Below are 19,610 nucleotides of genomic sequence, written 5' to 3'. Positions count from 1 at the left end.
CACCAACTTACCTGGATTCCAATCAGGATGCCTTTCTGGGGTATCTTAAACCCTGTGGAAAGCATTGCCTTTAGGAAAGCTGTGTGAATACCTTCACCAAAGCAAGCCACCTGTTTAGAATAAATTAAAAAATAAAATAAAAAGAAGCAAATACTAGTCAACAGCTCTTACCGATAAACAAATACAAATGGAAAGCACTTTACTCATAGAGCCCTTTGCTAGATTTTATTGAGTTGCCCAAAGACCATGCAGTCTGAATCCTGGGATTAAAAAGCTGGCCAGGGCAGATGTATCTTATGTTTTTAATTAAGCATAAAGAAAGAATAAGCAATTCTTTCTCTATCCAACAACACTCCATGGAGCAACATAACTGGATTCTACTGTGAATTATTTGGATACAAATCACAGCTTCTGGTCCATAATGTGGTAAGTTACCAAATGTTAATATGACTTAATGTTTAAATAACGGTATATGTTATGTATGCGATGCCACAGTGAGTGAATTCATGGGTCAGTAGCACAAATGCATAACTGCTGATCAATTGGTTAGGAATCATTTTGTACAGCTTATGAGAGAGCTTTCTGAGAAATTCAATAAATCCATGAAAACCTCAAGGACCTTTTTTTAAAAAAATCATTTTCATAAAATGAACCAAAATACCCTGCTTAGACTAGTTCTTAATAGCACAGCCATATGTAAAAACAAACAAACAAACAAAAAAAAACCCATTCCAAACTAACATATAACGTTGGGATGCACAGAAGTTTCAGCTAGGGTAATTGTGCTACTAGATAACTACAAGTCAAATGGACCCCATAACTATAGAACAAGTGGTATATTTGGGCATGATGGGAATAGATTCTGCCACACATATCATCATTTGGCACAGGTACAGAACCACCATTACAGTAAATAACACTGATGGCTAAATTCATTCTTTAAGCAAATGACTCCCTTCTTGTGAAAGAGATGTTCTCATGATTATGACCTTCAGCCAACCACCAGTACATGCTGCTTTTCACTCTACAGCGAACTCTTTCTTTGGTCAATTAATGGCCAACTACACTCAGTAATATCAACCTCAGTTAATGAAACCCAAATTCTACTGACAGGACCAGGCAATCCCATCACAAAAGCAGATACAACAACACGCAAGAGGTTTCAGCAGTTTTCTCCAAAAAAAAACAAAAACAAAAACAAAATAGTCAGATATTCAAGTAAGCTCAGGTCTAACATCCTTACCTTGCTACTAAGAAAATAAAACAGCCTTTACCTAGATCAAGAGGTAAAGGTTTATTCAATCCCACAAGCCATTTGGACACTGAAAATGTCTCTTCAAAGCATAACCGAGATTTCACCTAAGCTAGAATTATTATTCTGATTTCAGTTATGAAATAGACCTTGTAACATCACACTCAGTGACACCTGGAAGTATGATTCTAATAAGGGAAGAAGAATTAACTCTATACTTCTGAAATAGATCACAAGAAAGGTGACCTGAGCTTCTAAGTCTTTCATGTTTTCATAACAACTCCAATAATGTATTTCCGGAGGCAGAATGGACATAGGCAGTGAAAATAAGTTTACCACACTAGAGAAAACAGCACAAGGGAAACGAGATCTCTCCCTGATCTGAACCCTGGATGTGCTGAAAACAGCCCTGCTACCAAGTGACCATAAGATCACGGTGAACCTGAAGAGCAGCTCCTTAAACAGCAGAGAATTATAAGGCAGGCCCCTCGTTTTAAAGCTAGGTTTTCTCACCTAGTCAATTAAAAGCAGCCACAAAGGAGCTAAGAGAAGGCAATCGTCAGTCCAAATACAAATAAGATAGCCATTTATTCCTCACTACCTGCCTTCCTGTCTCCCTTGACTTCTCATCACAGATGTTGCTTGTAACCAGGCAACCACATAAACATCACGTATTTATTGTAATTAAATATTTTCCCCTTTCAGGTGTTCCTTAATAGCAAGAGGAAACAATGATGCCTCACAGTCTGATGTTGCCACTCTGATGTGCACTGATGAGAATCTGAAGGTTGTATCTAGTAAGTCTGTCAAGGGCTGGGTGATTCATAAAATATCCTGACACTGACATGTACGGAACTTTCTAGAATCTGACAGCTCTCTACAAGAAACACAGTTCACATTTTTAAAGAAACCTTCAGCTGACAAGAGTCCCAACACAAGTGAAGAGGGACATCCAGTGGCCAATCCCATTATAGGTTTTAGATAATCCCCAGGAGGTTCAAGTTGCTTTTGAAAGTTGTTTTGGGATTTTGCATTTATCTACAGATTCCACAATGTTTAGGTCCATGATCTTTCTAATGCTGTACAGTCATTCTACATATTGCTGGTAAAAATCCAATGATTTAATTTCATAGCAGCAAGAGGTTCAGGGGGGTGGGGGTGGGAAGTGCTGTTACAGAGAGACCTTGAAATGAAAACTTAAAATAAAGCTGAAAGACCCAGGAGATACCTACTTAGACATCTAAAGAAATATTTTGGAAGCTGTTCTCAATGTGTAATGTGGAAATGAATTAAGAACACATACATTAGATTCACAAGTTAAATATAAGTGAAAATTTAGACTCTGGTCCACAAAAGTACAAGATTTTTCTTTAGTTCAAAATTCTTAAGCCTTTTCAGACTTACTCTGATAACAGAAGTTTGCGTCCCCCTTAATATTTAATAACTTACTTACTGTATTACACCCAGACCATAAAACCATAGATTTCAAAGTAGATTTAATGAAAGCATTCAGGGATCATTAACTAGTTACCTCTCCAGTGGAAGCCATCTCACAACGCAGAATGGGGTCAGCATCCCTCAACCGGGGCCAGGAAAACATTGGAGCCTGTCAGAAATAATGGGGAGGAAAAATATGTGAGAGAAAGGTATAAAAGGAATAAGAGAGGATAAACATATTTAGTGAACCATCTCTCACAGGATTCATTTAGGCTATGGTAGACACATAAAAAATCTCCTTGGTCCAAGCATCTGACTTGAAAAATAGCTTTAAAACTCTGTTCCAAGAATTTCTTGAGCTCTTGGCCAAAAACTTGGGTTAAATAATCACAAATTATTTCTGTAAATAGGGCCCCTGTGACCAGTCTAGGCCAGTGTTTCTAATCTGGCCTACACATATTCTTATTGGAGTGATTTCAGACAAAGTCTACTGGGCATTGGTCTCCCCACGCACAGAGTTCAAACACATTTTTTTCTTGGTAGGCTTTGGAAACATTCCTCTTCTTTTTCTGATCATTTGAACTTGCAACAGCCAACCGTGCCAGAAATGTCTGTCTGTAAGCTGACTTCTGAGACATTAAACTGTTGTTGACACCTCTTAAAAAGCTTTGAAAAACATTCTGCTTGGGAACACTTTTGCCCAGAGCTTTCATGTGAACTAGAACATAGATAGGAGTGTTTCTTTTTCATTTATTTTATCAGTACAATTCACCAAGAACCAAATGCTTGTTTCTTGCAACTGTCTGTCTAGTGTGGACGCTTCTTCCTTGGATTCTGGCACCCTTCCAAGTTATCCTGGGAGTTCTAGCTTGGGGCCATTTCACGAGGTCATCCTCAGTCAAGTTATTATACATTTCTGCACTCTCACTTTTCTGTGCTCTCATCTGTGGATGTCCACCCACCTTACTAGGCCTATGTTAAGATGGACTATAAAGAAGTCATTCTTCTTTAAAAAGTCAAGATTCATATACAATGATAAGTAGGAAAGAAGTAAATGGGAAGATACAGTGCATTTTGAAAAAAGTGTATCTATCCATCAATACTGTTTTTAGTTGGATATTGTTTCATACACATATGTGTGTGTATATTTCTGTGTCTATGAATTGAGAAACATGAATTTGAAATGTATATATAGAATTTCCAGTGGAAAATATTTTTCAGGGCCTTCTACTTATTGGTCTCAAACAAAGAAATCCTATGTATTTTTTTACCTATGTATAATTCCCACTGAAAGCTTTAACAATTTATGTTGTGTCATAGTCTCCAGGAATAAAGTGCCACCCTTCCCCAATATAACAAGTGACATTCCATCTCAATGCACTATAAAATCCAAGTCATCCTAAATTATTAAGCTAAATAAGATTAATAAACATTTTTTGATTTATAGCTTCAACTTAAAGCTTCCACTATAAAAATCAGAAGTCAGAGTCTCAGCTGTAACATAATTATGACTGAGGTCACTAGTACATGTAGGAATGGAAATCTTCTGAAGGCATCCAAAATATATAAATGTCACATAAATATATCACACAATATAAATTGATTCCATCAGATGCTTTTTCTAAAATATTCAAATATATTTATATAGTATCTCACTAATCCTCATGCTTGCCCTGTGAAGTAGTTAAAGGTCATAATTATAAATAATCTGTGCATGGGCATACTGAGTTAGCTAGAGGAGAACAATGGCTTTATTATTAAGGTATTATTAGAAATATAATACATCTATATTGGAATTTAGTGAGCAAATCTTAAACTTTTCTGGTCGATCTTCATAAAGGTGCCATCAATTTCATTCCCTTCATGGCACCACCGTGAACAGCAATTGCTACTTCAACTTTCAAGTGGAAAATTGTGCTGCTGAAGAAAATAGGAACTAAGCAAGGTGGCCAAGGTAGTTAGAATTTAACCAACACCACAGGGTAACACTTTTACAAGATCCATGCATTCCTGAAGTCTTGGAACAATTCCAAAGGGGCACAATTCAAGCCTTATCCTAACAAAATATGCCCAGAATTTCTGTTTACGAACTAAACCGACACCACCGTTATCAGTCGCATTAACATAGTTTATAATTCACTCAGCTAGTTGGTTTTGAAGTTATGTAATTCTAAATGATTTTTTGTTATTTTTCAAATGGATAAAATATCATATAAAGTTGCCTGTGTGCATTATACAAAGGAAACATCGTAAATCCCTGGTCCGGCACTTTAGTTAGAAGGTTCATGAAGTATCAAAATTATTTTTTTTTACTTCTTTTTTGAAGTTTTTTTAAAAAAGTAAGCCCCCAATGTAGGGCTTGAACTCATGACCCCCAGATCAAGTCACATGCTCTAATACTGACTGAGCCAGCCAGGCATCCCTCAAGATTATTTTTGATGAAAAATTGTTCCTTTAATTTCTTGAAACTTAAAAAAAATGACTAATAGATTTTTTTAATGTTACCTTAATTGCAACATAGTCAGCAGGAATTATGGGATGGTCCAATGTGGGAAGAGGTTTCTCATCAATGCTCTCTCCAATCATCACCTTGGTGGCCACATCAATGAAGTCTACCCCCAGTGTCTTAGAAACAAAGGGAAAGGATCGAGAAGCTCTCAGGTTACACTCAATCACCTGGAGAAATAACAAAATTCAAAAAAAGAGAAAGGATGGTGAGAGCCAATGACAACATATTAACATTCTCCCTGGCACCTGGGTTCTAGCTGTTTTTCACTGGGGTCAGCTCTTCTTTTACCAGCCTCTTCCTTCTCTCCCCACTGCTTGCACTTTTGCTAACCAGTTTCTTTTTAGTCGGTATCTTTGAATTCTGACTTTCTTCCATCCACTTTCCACAACTTCATCCCCACACACCGCTGATGGATTTTAATGCAGAACTCAGATAATGCCACGTCCCTACCAAAAAGCCTTCACTGGGTTTCCACTAGCCATCAGATGAAAGTCTGGTCCTTGAAGGCTTTTTATTCGTTTGCCTCGATATATCTCTCTATGTTATCTTGTACCATTTCCCTGACCCCAATTTTATTTTCCAAGTTTGCCTTGCACTATTTCCCTAGAAAAATGATCTTGCTAAACTGAACTAGTCGCTATCTCCTAAAATGTGCCAAATTTTCTCTTAGATGTTCTATGTGTAATGTCCTCTCTACCTTCCTTTGCTTGTCAAAATTCCAACCATTCTTTAAGATCCAGCTTAAAATACAAAATCTCCCTTGAAACCCACCCCAAACCGGGTATATGACACTCAGATACATGCTCAGGCACACACATGCACATGTGTGTGTACGCACACATGCACACACACACAAACACACTAGGAGATATGCTCTCTCTGTTCTATGATGCCAATACCATGTATTTGTACATTCCTTCCAGCAGCTATTATATTCTAACTTATGTTATAGCTGTCTACAAAGTCATCTTCCCAGTTCTCGCCAAACTGAGTATCTTTAAGAGCAAAGACTGTGGCTTATACATCTTTATTGCCACCATATGATTTCACATAGTAGATGCTGCTGAACCAATACTGGTTACTGATTGGTTACATTAAATAGCGACTAAATTAATTAAGACTAGTCTAGTTGATTTAACATTTTTTGTATGTAAATAGTATCTAAAACTTCAGTGTATACAATTGATGACTATTCTACACATTCAGATAGTCATTGCGTCCATCTCTACTGTACTGTAGATGGCAGACAGCGATCCTCTTTCCAGTGGATCAGAGTGCTTTCCAGAACTGGGACTGACATAGCAGTGCCACCAAGGACCTCTGCCTTCAAATAAGGCAGGCATTATATGCTGTGCAACAAGCCACACTCAGACATGAATAGCTGCAGGAGTCTCAGCTACTCTGTCTGAGCTCACCAAGATTACCAGAGGGACACAAAACAACATAACCTAACACAGCTTCGTGTCCTCTCAAGCACCTTGGCATTTCTTACCAAGACATCGTTTCCTTTGACAAGAAACTGGACGTTGAATGGGCCAGAGATGGCAAAAGCCTTTGCAATCTTTCGGGTAGCATCCTTCACCTAGATCAAAAGGACAATAACATAGAGCTAAAGAGCATACCTTGGTTAGAAAACACCACAAACTTAGATTTCTTTAATTTCTCTTGACATGGAGCTACACCTCCACTAATAACAGTAACAGTCATAATGGCAATAATAATAATAATAATAATAATAATAGAAGCCACTAGCAGGCATCTATCAATAAAATAATAATACATACTAAATATTCATAACAAACTAGCAAGGAAAAGAACAAATAATTTTACAAAATTATCTTTCTGCCAAATGTCCCTATCTACCTGCCGTTGTATACTCTGGTTTTACTTTGAGGGCTAAATGGAATTCTTTCAGTCCAGTTGCTTCAGCACCAGAAACTGCAGTCCAAACTTCCTATCACTCTCCCGACCTACCTGCTGAGAAGAGCAGGCCCTGAAATTACATGGCACTGCAAAGAGACCAGAGACACTGCTTTGATGTGCTTTTCTGCTGCCCTGGACTCTACCTGGGTAGATAGTATGGTCAGAAAGAAAATACGTTTCCTTGCCAGGAAGCTCTGCATGTCAAATAGATGAATCCCTGCATCCAACCAGAGCCAGAAGGTACCCATGCAATGAGGGGCCACTGACAGCAAGAAACAAGAGCTCCTCATTCATTACTTTTACAAGAGTGATTCGGCAACTTAGTTGGTCATAAAAGGGAGCAGGGTCCATGGCACATCAAACTCTGAGAGATCTGGAAAAATCTGAGTTCTTGAGGTCATTTATACCGACATGATCAACTAAAGCACACTTGAAATCCAGGGATGTGGTTCTCTTAGGCAGCTGGTGTTACAACATGCCCTGCTACCTTCACATCTAGAACAAGGTAAGATCTTCAGAATCCAGCCCAAAGTACAGCCAGACAGACAGACTACCTAGATTCGGATGGCCCAGGATTATTGGTAAGGCTCACTGAACAAGCCAAGCCTGACCTAACATACCTAAAGAGTAAAGGAACATCCACATGAATTATTTAAGATGATGGTCTCCGAGGCCACCTAGCAGTGCATATTGAGTACTGAGGCATCATTCCTGGGAGGTCTTTAAAGCGATGGTTCCAAAAGAGAGGTTGAAAGAGACATGTCAGAAAGTGCTGATTGGAGATGAGGGTAAGGGAGGATATTGAAAACATAGGTTCCAAAATGTTCCTACATGATTGCTGCATACCTGCTTCTAATTGAGAAGCATAGCTTTATATGCTACTCATCTAAGTGGCTCTCAAACATGAGAACCATCTGCAGCAGTGTTCTCCAGGTGGGGTCCCTAGGTCCGCAGCAGCAACATCACTTGGGGACTTGTTAAAAATGCAGATTTGGGGGCCCTGCTCAGAACTACTGAGTCAGAAGCTAGGGATGGAGTCCAGCAATCTGTAGATTAGCAAGTTCCCCAGGTTGTTATGACACCACTGAAGGTCAAGAACCACCGCACTAGCACACAACCAAGTGGGCTCAAGAGGGCAGGAAGGAAATTATTATCTCTAAAACACCCAGTAGACTCAGAGCAAGAAAGTTCCCTTCATAATTACATTTTGCCTGGGGCATGTCCTACATTGCTACCTAGTTAAAAAAAATTTTTTTATCTTTGCTTTTTCCCCTTCCACTTTTCTTGATAAATGATGACCTTTTCAATGGCTCCTTGGCTGATGGTTTGTGTGGGCAGCATCAGAGTAGCATCTCCTGAGTGGACACCTGCATCTTCCACATGTTCAGACATAGCGTGGGAGATAACCTGGCCGAAAGAAGATTTTAGAAAGAGTTGTCAGGTACCTTACTTCAATGAAGCTGCCTCCCACCTCCCCACCCGCCATATCCTAACAGATGCCTGGAGCATTGACCAGTTTCTTTTTGAGCCCTTGATGAGGGAATACATAGAGGCCTGCATGTAGACGTCACTGCCTCCCTGTGCAGTGACAGACGGCCCCCGGGGCAGCTGACAGTGGTTGAGCTGACCTCCCTCCTCCATCAATTAGAATGGGTTCGAATCAGGAAAGGAAGACAACTGAACTGACTCAGGTTGACTTTTAAGAACGAATAGGAAACAGACCCGTACCTCTGAAACAAATAAGGCATTATATGTTAAAAAAGAAGAAGAAGAAGAAGAAGAAGAAGAAGAAGAAGAAGAAGAAGAAGAAGAAGAAGAAGAAGAAGAAGGTAGGAAGGGAAAAATGGGGGGGGAAATTGGAGGGGGAGACGAACCATGAGAGACTATGGACTCTGAGAAACAAACTGAGGGTTCTAGAGGGGAGGGGGGTGAGGGGATGGGTTAGCCTGGTGGTGGGTATTAAAGAGGGCACGTTCTGCATGGAGCACTGGGTGTTATGCACAAACACTGTATCATGGAACACTACATCAAAAACTAATGAGGTAATGTATGGTGATTAACATAACATAATTAAATTTAAAAAAAAAAGAAAGAATGGGAAAATAAAGCATTTGGGAGGCACTGGAGGGATCTTTATCTTTTCCTTCCAGATTAGGTTTTAGACACTGGAAAAGAAACAATGGAAGAGGTAAATATCTAGTGAGGTGCATGTGTAACTTAGGTGGACCAGGAAGAAGACTTAAGATCTGGAGCAAGAGATTTTTAAATTGAAATTTGAGAAAGAAGGGGAAGCAAGAAAAAAATATCCTTATCTTCTCTTACAGGTAAGGAAACTAAGGCAAGATAAGAAGAAATAATCCAAGTGCATGTGACTACTGTATGGCCAAGTCAGGTTTGAAGACCTTATCTGTCACATTCCAAAGTTTGTGGTCTCAATCACCATAACCTGAATGCTAACACTATGTGTGTCTCTGGGAAATGATAAAGCTGACAGTCAATGGAAAATAATTGGGTAACTGTAAAAGACTTAAATAAATTACAGAGATAATTTTTTTAATCAGATTTATAAATGACTTTAAAGCAAAGTGGCATTTGAGTCTCCTGCTGTCACTTACCAGCTCTGTGACCTGGGCAAGGTACTTTATCTATTCAACCTTGGTTTCTGATAAGGCAGTACTAACAATGGTATCAGTCTCATAGTGTGTTTGTAAGGATAAGAGAGAACACATATACAGTGTCTGACATGGTATTTAGTGCATAGTAAGCATTCAAATTTTTTTTATAGTGTCTAGAAAGGGGGAGGCAACACTCCCACCAAGCTCCGAAAAAAATCATAATATAGCTGATGTACTATGTCCATTTAGGAGTGTGACTATTTAAAAATTATGTGAATAACCTGGAACATTTCCAAAAGAAGGAGTCCAGGCTGATAAGCAATGGTTGATGTCTGAGGGAAGCTTAGATTAAGAGCATGTCCTAGCAAGTTGGAGCCAAATCAGGCCAACAGACCCGCATTATATTTGAAAAACCACAAACATCTCCAGGCTAGTCTCACATTCTCCACGTTGACACTGGTATGCTCACATCCCTCTCATTTTATACCTGAGTCTCCAATACTTAAAATGTTGAAAAGCAGGAAAGATTAAACATACGCTTTACAATTCCGGAGGCCAGAAGGTCAGGAGTGAAAAAATTCTAGGGAAGCCGACTTTACTTCAAAAGAAGGAATAAGTGAGATGTTATTAGATCTCTCTATATAGCTATCTATATGACATCCTTCAATCTGATAACTTTCTGTGCTCTGTACAACCAAAGTTGTTCAACAGAAAATAAGTGACCACCTTCTGGGGATGCTGTGAAGAAAATTCTCATCCTTTGGGGTGTGGGGTTGAAATAAATGATTTCTAAGGGTGCTTACACTCAGGATTATATGATTCTGTAGTAAGCAGTCATCACTGCTGTGTGTGTGTGTGTGTGTGTGTGTGTGTGTGTGTGTGTGTGTGTGTGATGTAAACAACCCTACTTTGAACTGTTAATCTGGAAGACAAAAAGCCAAAAAGATTTAACATTTTAGTAGTGTTCTGAAGTATCTACAAAGTAGAAAATGAAGGAAAGTTGGGTTTTTTTTTTTAATTTTTCACTAAAGCAAATAAAATGACACGGACTTCCTAAAACGTAACTTCCTATATTTCAAGATAAATCATAAATACCTTATTAGTACAACTAGCCAACTAAAGGAAAGCACTCTTCACATTGTCATTTTTCCCTGAAGTTGGAGGCATTCATTATACTAGCAATACAAGATGTGATTTGGTAAGCTAATTTTATGTTATTATCCTTACCCACCCTACTCTGTTTAGTTTTGTCTTTATTAACACAATAAAAAGGTGGAGGCTGGGAAATCAAGAGAGGAGAAAAACTAGGGATTCAATTAGGAACTTCAGAAAGACAAGTATTGGATGTTTTTATAATACTCATTGAAACATAAAAGGAAACCCACAGACAAAAGAAAATGAGAGAGAAAAATCTATTCAAAAAGAATGATGAGTATAGGATGATAATTAATTTTGAATATCATCAAAGAGAAATTCTAACAGTATGAAACACAGGATATATGATACCCATGACACATCAACTAAATTGTTAGTGAATTTGAAAATTTTTTGGACTGAGCAACTCTTCCACTATTTTCAGAGGCCTGTTTTGTGGAACTCATGACCTCTAATCTGTGTTGTTTCAAAACCGCCAAGCAGGGGAAAAAGAAACTTGATGGGAAGGCAGAGACCTCAGAGATGGGGATAAAGCACTTACTCTTCCATCTTTGCCAACAGCATCCATTTCCACTTCCCGGGCCCCCTCAATAAATTTTGTCAGCACCACTGGGTGTTCCTGTCATTGAGGTAAACAGAAGGGCAGAATCCTTAGCTGACATTATGTGTATAGTGTCAAGTAAAAACTGCATACCTTAAGTAAATCCCAGTGTAATACTTGCAAAGACCTTAATGCTAAACATACTACATAAACTCATTAGCTAATTTGTTGGGTAAGAACAAGGTCATTCTCTGCTTTCAGTGAGGCAGAGGGTCTTTCTTCAATCCTGAGTACTCAGTCAACTGAACATGAGTGCTAAAATTTCAAATAATAGACTTTTAAGTGAGTGAGAGGAAAGAGGGGGCTAAGGAGAGGGTCGAATGGGGGAGTTATGAATATTTATTTTAATTATAACTGTGTATTTTTCTTGGTTCGAGTTCTTTCTCTCTTTCTACACTCATCTTTTCCAAGCGCTGCAATTTCCTAAATTAGTTCTCTCTCCATGAGACTGTGAAAGAAATTAGGAGGAAAATCTCATTTTGTTTTGGTTTTGTTAGGTCAGAGATGGAATCCATTACTTGGAACTGACATGCCTTGAACAACTTCTAAAGCATGGCATTTGCAGCATTTCTCTTTATTAATCTTAAAAAACATCCTTCCTTTTCTGCTGTTTAAGACCGGTTTCCTTCTCGAAGTTCTCCCCACTCTCAGTTCCTTCACGACGGTGCAGTGATGCCCTCCACACTGGGACCACTGCTTGCTTTTTCCGGACGAAATGAAGCAGTTGACTGAAGAGTTCCAGGGTTCATGCATCTCTTCTCCTCAAAGCCCCAGGCACCAGCAACCAGCACCACCTGCTTTCTTACCAGACCCTGCTTTTCCCTGTCTCTATGCCTCTCTCCCCCACATGCACTCCACCTTCTCTCCTCAGCCTTCTCATTTCAAGTCTCAAATCATGCCTCAAGATCTGGCACAAAAGCTACCTCCTCCCCTAAGCCTTCCCCAAACATCTCCTTTTCTTCTGAACGCAAGCCCCTTTTGGGCACCATCATGGAGTTCACCTCATGCGTATGTGTTAAATTTAATTTATCTTATCTCCTTTAGTAGAACACTTGAAATTGAAAGGAATTTTGTGGAAAATTCAAAAGAACCAGTGTTTTATGCCATCAAGAAGCTTCTCTTTTCTATTAAATGAGGCAAATTTCCATATTTCCTTTTCTTCAAAAGCCTACTGGACATGCAACTGTTTATTAGCTAAAGGAAAAAAAAGATTCCTTTCCATCTCTGTTCCTTCTTCTTTAAATATCTGATATTTACTGTAGCAGGCCTACTGGAGCTGTGTTGAGACCGATATGGGATTTTTTTCTAATTTTTGATGATAATATCATGATTTCAAAAAAAAAAAAAGACAAAGTTTACCAGCTGTCTTAGCTTCTCTAGCCAAGCCTGAGACAGGGATCCTTGTTCAAGTGATTTATGGAGGGAGTTGGAAAAGCAGGATGGGGCAATAAGAAAAAGCTAGTATGTCTATGATCTCAGTGGAGACTAAATTTGGCTTTACCCCACAGGGGCCTCTGGAGGATGAACTGCAACACAGACTAAGTCCCACCTTGAGGCAAAGGTTACTCACTGTCTAGTGTTTTGAGGGTGGTGCTGAGGTGAGGGATCTTGCCTCCTTGTTGATGAAGCTCCCATTTGACTGAGAATAGTTACCCAGAGAAGAAGTACAGCTGGTAAGTGTTATCAGCTATCACAAGAGTTAGGGACAGGTGCTTCCACAGGTAAAGGAATCTGAGTGGGCCAACAACGGCATCCGCCATCCTGGCCATTTGGACAAATCTATGAAATAGGCCTTACCATGTTGAGAAAGAAAATCTCTTAATAAATTTCAATCTTTCTGCAACATTATACATTGTTGGCCTTGATATCCATAAACTACCTTTTCCTGCTTCTTTGTCAGGCTCCTTCATGTTTCCTCTACTCAGCCCTTAAATGCTGGTATCCCTCTTGTCTCTGTCTTAATTATTCCACTTCCTCTGTTCTCTCTCCTTGGTGATTGCTTCCATCATCAAAACTCTAACTAAAATGATATGCTATTTATTTCCAAAACTATATGTACATCTCTATCGCTAGACATGACCTTGATTCTCAATTTAAAAATCGGTATAACCCACTGCTTTTGAAGCATCTGCACCTGGATTTCTCACAGGCACCTTATACAAAAGGTCAAATATTAAATATAGGATTTCCTTCTCTAAAATTTCTCCTTCTCATGTTACCTATTGTAATAAATGGTACCACCACCCATCTAGCTGTCCAAGGCAGAAGCTCAGGAGTCATCCTTTATCCAATACACTTTTACCCTCTACCTCCATGCACTCACCAATTGCCTTCAGTGAACATTCTAAATATTCTAGAATACATGTACGTCTTTTTTATCTTTACTATCCTCACTCTGCTCCAAGGTGCTGCCATCTCTACCCTGGGCTACAGCAATAGCCCCTAATGTTTTTCCATGAATGCAGTCTGGCCCCAAACTCATTATAACTGACAAGGTTCTCCTTATCTATTCCCTGCCAACTCTATCTACTCTTCCACCATGGAAGTGTTCTAGCCATATACTAAATACTTTATCAGTTTCTAGAAACTCCATTCTCTTTCTCAGCTTTGACCCTTTACCTGTGCTGTCCCTTCTTCCTACTCACACCCACAATGTAAACCTTTCAACCAGTTAATTCTAAATCAACCATTTTAAATTAAGTTAAAAAGCCCTTCTTTAGAAGGGGAACCCTCCTACACTGTTGGTGGGAATGCAAGCTGGTGCAGCCACTCTGGAAAACAGTATGGAGGTTCCTCAAACAGTTGAAAATAGAGCTACCACACGATCCAGCAATTGCACTACTGGGTGTTTACCACAAAGATACAAATGTAGGGATCCAAAGGGGTACGTGCACCCCGATCTTTACAGCAGCAATGTCCACAATAGCCAAACTGTGGAAAGAGCCAAGATGTCCATTGACAGATGAATGGATAAAGAAGATGTGGTATATATACACAATGGAATATTATGCAGCCATCAAAAGGAATGAGATCTTGCCATTTGCAGCGACGTGGATGGAACTGGAGGGTGTTATGCTGAGTGAAATAAGTCAATCAGAGAAAGACATGTATCACATGACCTCACTGATATGAGGAATTCTTAATCTCAGGAAACAAACTGAGTGTTGCTGAGTGGTGGGGGGTGGGAGGGATGGGGTGGCTGGGTGATAGACATTGGGTAGGGTATGTGCTATGGTGAGCGCTGTGAATTGTGCAAGACTGTTGAATCACAGATCTGTACTTCTGAAACAAATAATGCAACATATGTTAGGAAAAAAGAAAAAGAAGAAGATAGCAGGAGGGGAAGAATGAAGGGGAGTAAGTCAGAGGGGGAGATGAACCATGAGAGACGATGGACTCTGAAAAACAAACTGAGGGTTCTAGAGGGGAGGGGGGTGGGGGGATGGGTTAGCCTGGTGATGGGTATTGAGGGCACGTTCTGCGTGGAGCACTGGGTGTTAGGCACAAACAACGAATCATGGAACACTACATCAAGAACTGATGATGTAACGTATGGTGATTAACATAACAATAAAAACTAAAAAAAAATACATAAAATCTAAAAAAAAAGCTCTTTAGGGATGGACCCCAATACATTGACATTCACCCTCAGCATCCTATATTTTCTTATTGCAATGCTCATTATATTTTATTGTAATTATTTGAATTCTGATGTCCCTAGTAAAGAGTCCTCTGTGAGAGCAGACCCTATCTCTCTTTGTATGAGTGTATCCCCTGATACTGAGAACGATGCCATTATACAGCAAGTGCTAAACATGAATGAATACATAAATAGATGAATGATTGATGGGGTCTAATTTTATTCTAGAGTCACTGAACTGAGTATCCCAGATTCTGCTGTGTTTTGAAGGGAACACTTGAATCAGAATGTACTCAATCAGGACATCTCCATTATAGACTTTGGTCCAGTAGGGGTTTTACCCATATACTAGCAGAAAAAAATATATTTTTGAAACTCTACTATGAGTAGTTTAAAACTCTTCTATGTGGGATCCAGTGTCCCAGGCAGAAAAGAGAGGACACCTGCCTCCTCACTCACCCAGCACAGCTGGGTCTAACTACTCGTGTTTTAAAAGGGGAGCATGCCCAAATCCTTGGCAGGAAGTCAGAGAAGAAGACAGTGTCTTGCTCCAGTCCACATTAATGAAGACTGGCTCCCTGGAGAGATTCCCTCCTCAGCAATCTGACTTTCACACAGAAGTGAATTCAAAATCTACTTGGTTTTCTGTTTTTACACTCTTTGTCTTTCTCACCCTTAATCCTTATCCACTCTCTTCACTGACCCAATGTCCTGGGGAGCAACCACCATACAGAAGGGATGTCTGTCTTCATGAGCAGGAACAGTCCATGCTCATTCTTCCTCTTTGAAATGCTTCTGACTTCACTCTTTAGCTCCCTCCAAATTCCACTTGCCTAACATCAAACTCTTCTCTATGAGTCGTGCTCTCTCTCTTTAAACATACACACACACACACTCCCCCAACAAGCTTCTGAAAGCTTTTAAAAGGAAAACATCACTTTCATCCTTTACAGTACAAGGTCTGCAGATCAATAACCTCCCTGGGTAAATCTTAAATGGATCACACTGAGGTAATACCAAGGGAGAAGTAAAAGCTGAGGGCAATGGAGGAAGGTGGTTGAATCACCACAGAATTATAAACATTTTTATTAACTGACAAATGGAATGTACCAAAATGAGAAAAAGTCAAAAGGTGAACAAAGGGGTTTACTATTAAAATTGCAGGGTTAACTAAGGCAAAGTGTCTCCAAGTGTGAGACTTAAAAACCAGGAAAGCCCTCACTGATACGTGACGAGTTTGGCTGGGCAGTCCTCGAGGCTGGGAGCCCCAGGGATAACTTGATCAGCATCTAACTTATGAACAGACAAGGATGCTTATCCAGCCTAACTCCTGGAGTCTAAAACCAGGTCAATGTTGTGATCAAATATGTACTGGTCTTCTTCGTCTTCCACTAACCCAAAGGATCTAAACACAATTAAATGCATTTGAGTTTTCTTATTCCCATATATAGGAGACTAAGGGGTAGGGAGAGAAAAAAAAAAAAATAAAGGGAAAACCATCCTGACATAACGTGAAAAGAAAAACATATGAAATAAGATAGCAATTAACAGAAGTAAAAGTCACCAGGAGGAAATCAGACACTACCTGAGACACTCTAGTGGCCTCCTCTAGGAATTTTTTCATCTCATCCTCAGAGAATACCACATTCATGGCCGATCCACTGGAAAGGAGAGGAGGACAGGTCAGTTTCTTTCACCACTTTGGAAGAAAAGCATGCTAGACTTGATTGCTTCTCAGAACAGTTCCAGGCAATCTCTAGCTTCAGTCTGGACTGAGTAAGAAGATGCTTTTTCCCAAATTGAGTCTTTACTCCACTTAATCACCAGAACAATCAGTCAAAATAAAGAGTCACCCAAGATGGGGGTGAGAGCTGTGATGATGTCCAAAGAAAACCACGTAAATATAGAGATAGCAGTATCCCAAAGTTTGTCCTTTCTGATTTCCTGCTTTCACTCGCCTGGTTCCAGGTAATTCTTAAACCTTAACAGAATTCATCCTAGGATCTAGCTATTCTTTTTTTTTTTTTTTTAAGACTTATTTATTTATTTGAGAGAGAGAGAGTGGGTGGGGGAGAGAGCACAGGGGGAGGGGCAGAGGGAAAGAATCTCAAGCAGACTCCCTGCTGAGTGTGGAGCCTGACACAGGACTTGATCTCAGGACCCTGAGATCATGACCTGAGCCAAAATCAAGAGTCAGACCCTTAACCGAATGAGCCACCCAGGTGCCCCAGGATCTAGCTATTCCTACCCTGTTCCTTCAGAGGTCATTGACAACGGCTGATTTTAACCCACAGGTTTGCTGTCAAAGCAGGTCATTCTACTACCAGCCAGGTCACAAAAGCATAAAATTTTTAGTAACATTTGCAAATATAATGTACAGTATCTGACTGAAAGGCATTCAACTGTGTCCTTCTTATTAATTGCTTGAGAAAGAATGCTGATTTCAATTTATGCTGAATTTTGATATTTTCAAAGTGAGATGGGAAGAAAGAAGGAGGAATAAGAAGAGGGAAAAAATAAGGAAGAAAAATACTACTTTCCACTTCTTTTTAAAAGTAGCATTCTTTACGTTTTCTACTCTATTACATATTTTTGCATAAAGAACTTTCAATGCATAAAGAACTTTAAATAGATGAAGATCTATTTAAGACAGGAAGGCTAAGTCAATAACATTGATAATTCACAGTATAGGAAACTGGAACAAAGAGACAGATTGCAGAGATGAGAAAGGAAGCACAAGAGTCAAAGCTGTTTTCTGCAACCCTCCCTTAAATGTCTGTGTGTTGTTTAAATTAACTTACATTAATACCTCAAAGAAGAAGTACTATTTGACGGTGATTTACACAAAATGTCATTTAAATAAAAAGGAAGGTTTTCCACCTCATTTCAAATTTTTCATTATTTTAAAGGATCCCATCGCAAATTCCATTTACACTTTCAAATTGTGCACAGCAAATTGTGTTTCTCTTATTATCCCCTGTTCAGTGAAGTCGTTCCTTACATGTGGTAACATCTGAAGAGAGTAAGTGATAATTCACAACTTCTCCTTTGATGATAGAACTTCGTTCCAAAGTTTAATATAAAAGATCCTCACTATCCCTGTCCCTCACCATTATAATTCATCTACTAAAAAATGTGATCTCAAAAACTCAAAAATTCAAACCAGAGGCACCATCGGAAGGTGCTGACAACGGTCAGAGATAAGCTGCCATTTCTGCTTACTAGAAAACAGATACTGGAAAGAGATGTCCCAGGTTTGTTCTGGTTTTGCTTTTTGGGTTTTTGAAATTGTTCTCTTCTCTAATGTAAAACTACCCTCCCTCAGTTTGGCAACGAGATGCCCTAAGCCATGCTTCTAAGATGGAGGACCGTGGACTCTTATTCCGCCCTCTGAAAGAAAAGCAGTAGGCTGAAGAACCATGCATACGTCCTCACTCTGGCCATGTTGGTTTGGGGACTGTGGACGGATTTACAAATCACTACACATCAAAGCCAAGTGCTATTAGCATACAGCACACAGTTCTGTATCTACTGATTTTTAAATCATTACCGTGGAAAACAACACATTACCTCAAAACATAGGAAGGTCTCAACAAGCAGGGGTAGCCCACAGACTTTGCAAATTCCAGTGCTTCATTCTAATTGAGAGAAACAACAACAAAAAAGTGCATGAATAGTTTAAAATACTCAGTAGAACTGCAGAAAGGCATCTTTAGAACAAATGGTAACACAACTCTTTTTATTCTTTCTCTCAAAAGACACCATTAAAATGTAAATTGGACATTGAAACATATAAAATTCCTAGTTTCTAATTGTAAATATCAATCAAGCTCTAAAATAGTTTGAACAGTTTTCATTGTCCGAATCTTAATGAGAATACTCTTAACAATTTATAACCAGCATTTAACTGCAATCATGGAAATACACCAACTTTAAAGTAAAGTCACTGAGCATAAGTGCCTTCTATCTGCCCTGAAGTTCACATCTGCAATAGTTAACATTCAGGTTACAACTCTTCAAAAGCGAACATTAAAAAAAGACAAGTGTTTCTCTCCTTACCAAAGTGTTAACGGCCTTCCAGGGTGCCTGAGCCACCTTCAGCTCATCCAAGACAGCTGAGAAGATGGAGCGATCCTCGGCCCTGTCGATCTGCAGAGGGCTCGTGCCCATGATCTTGACACCATTCTTGTACAGAGGGACTGCCAGGTTGTTTGGAATCTGACCCCCAACTGAGATGATGCAGCCCCCACATGCCTGGACAAGACACCACAATATAAGCCGTAGGGGTCACTCCATGATGAATGAACAACTGCTTCACATGTTGTGATCGTTTCATGTCTCCCATCAATAGGCAATATTAAGTTATGCCCCCAAAGAGATAAACAAACTTTGTTCTTACTTTCCAGGCACTTACCTGCTAAAATCTATGTGAGAGTTCCATACAACTACATATGATTACCACATCAGACTTCCACACA

The 19,610-nt window shown here is 39.4% G+C and overlaps 1 protein-coding gene across 3 annotated transcripts in view; it reads right to left on the bottom strand.

Annotated features, from left to right (window-relative positions):
- CPS1 (carbamoyl-phosphate synthase 1) overlaps positions 1-19,610 on the bottom strand; it is a 133,987-nt gene that overhangs the window by 12,655 nt on the left and 101,722 nt on the right. For all 3 annotated transcript variants that reach the window (XM_035726824.1, XM_027590514.2, XM_027590515.2), the window contains exons 27-35: positions 19,192-19,386; positions 18,703-18,770; positions 16,718-16,793; positions 11,433-11,510; positions 8,421-8,528; positions 6,691-6,780; positions 5,195-5,365; positions 2,784-2,858; positions 12-110 (exon numbers count right to left, since the gene is read on the bottom strand). In XM_035726824.1, coding sequence (XP_035582717.1) covers positions 12-110; positions 2,784-2,858; positions 5,195-5,365; positions 6,691-6,780; positions 8,421-8,528; positions 11,433-11,510; positions 16,718-16,793; positions 18,703-18,770; positions 19,192-19,386 — 960 coding nt within the window. The remainder of the gene's footprint in view (positions 1-11; positions 111-2,783; positions 2,859-5,194; positions 5,366-6,690; positions 6,781-8,420; positions 8,529-11,432; positions 11,511-16,717; positions 16,794-18,702; positions 18,771-19,191; positions 19,387-19,610) is intronic.

The sequence above is a fragment of the Zalophus californianus genome, chromosome 3 (assembly GCF_009762305.2).
Source record: "Zalophus californianus isolate mZalCal1 chromosome 3, mZalCal1.pri.v2, whole genome shotgun sequence".
In the NCBI taxonomy this organism is placed as follows: domain Eukaryota; kingdom Metazoa; phylum Chordata; class Mammalia; order Carnivora; family Otariidae; genus Zalophus; species Zalophus californianus.
Note: the sequence above shows the minus strand (reverse complement) of the source record. Positions and strands in the feature narration are given on the sequence as shown.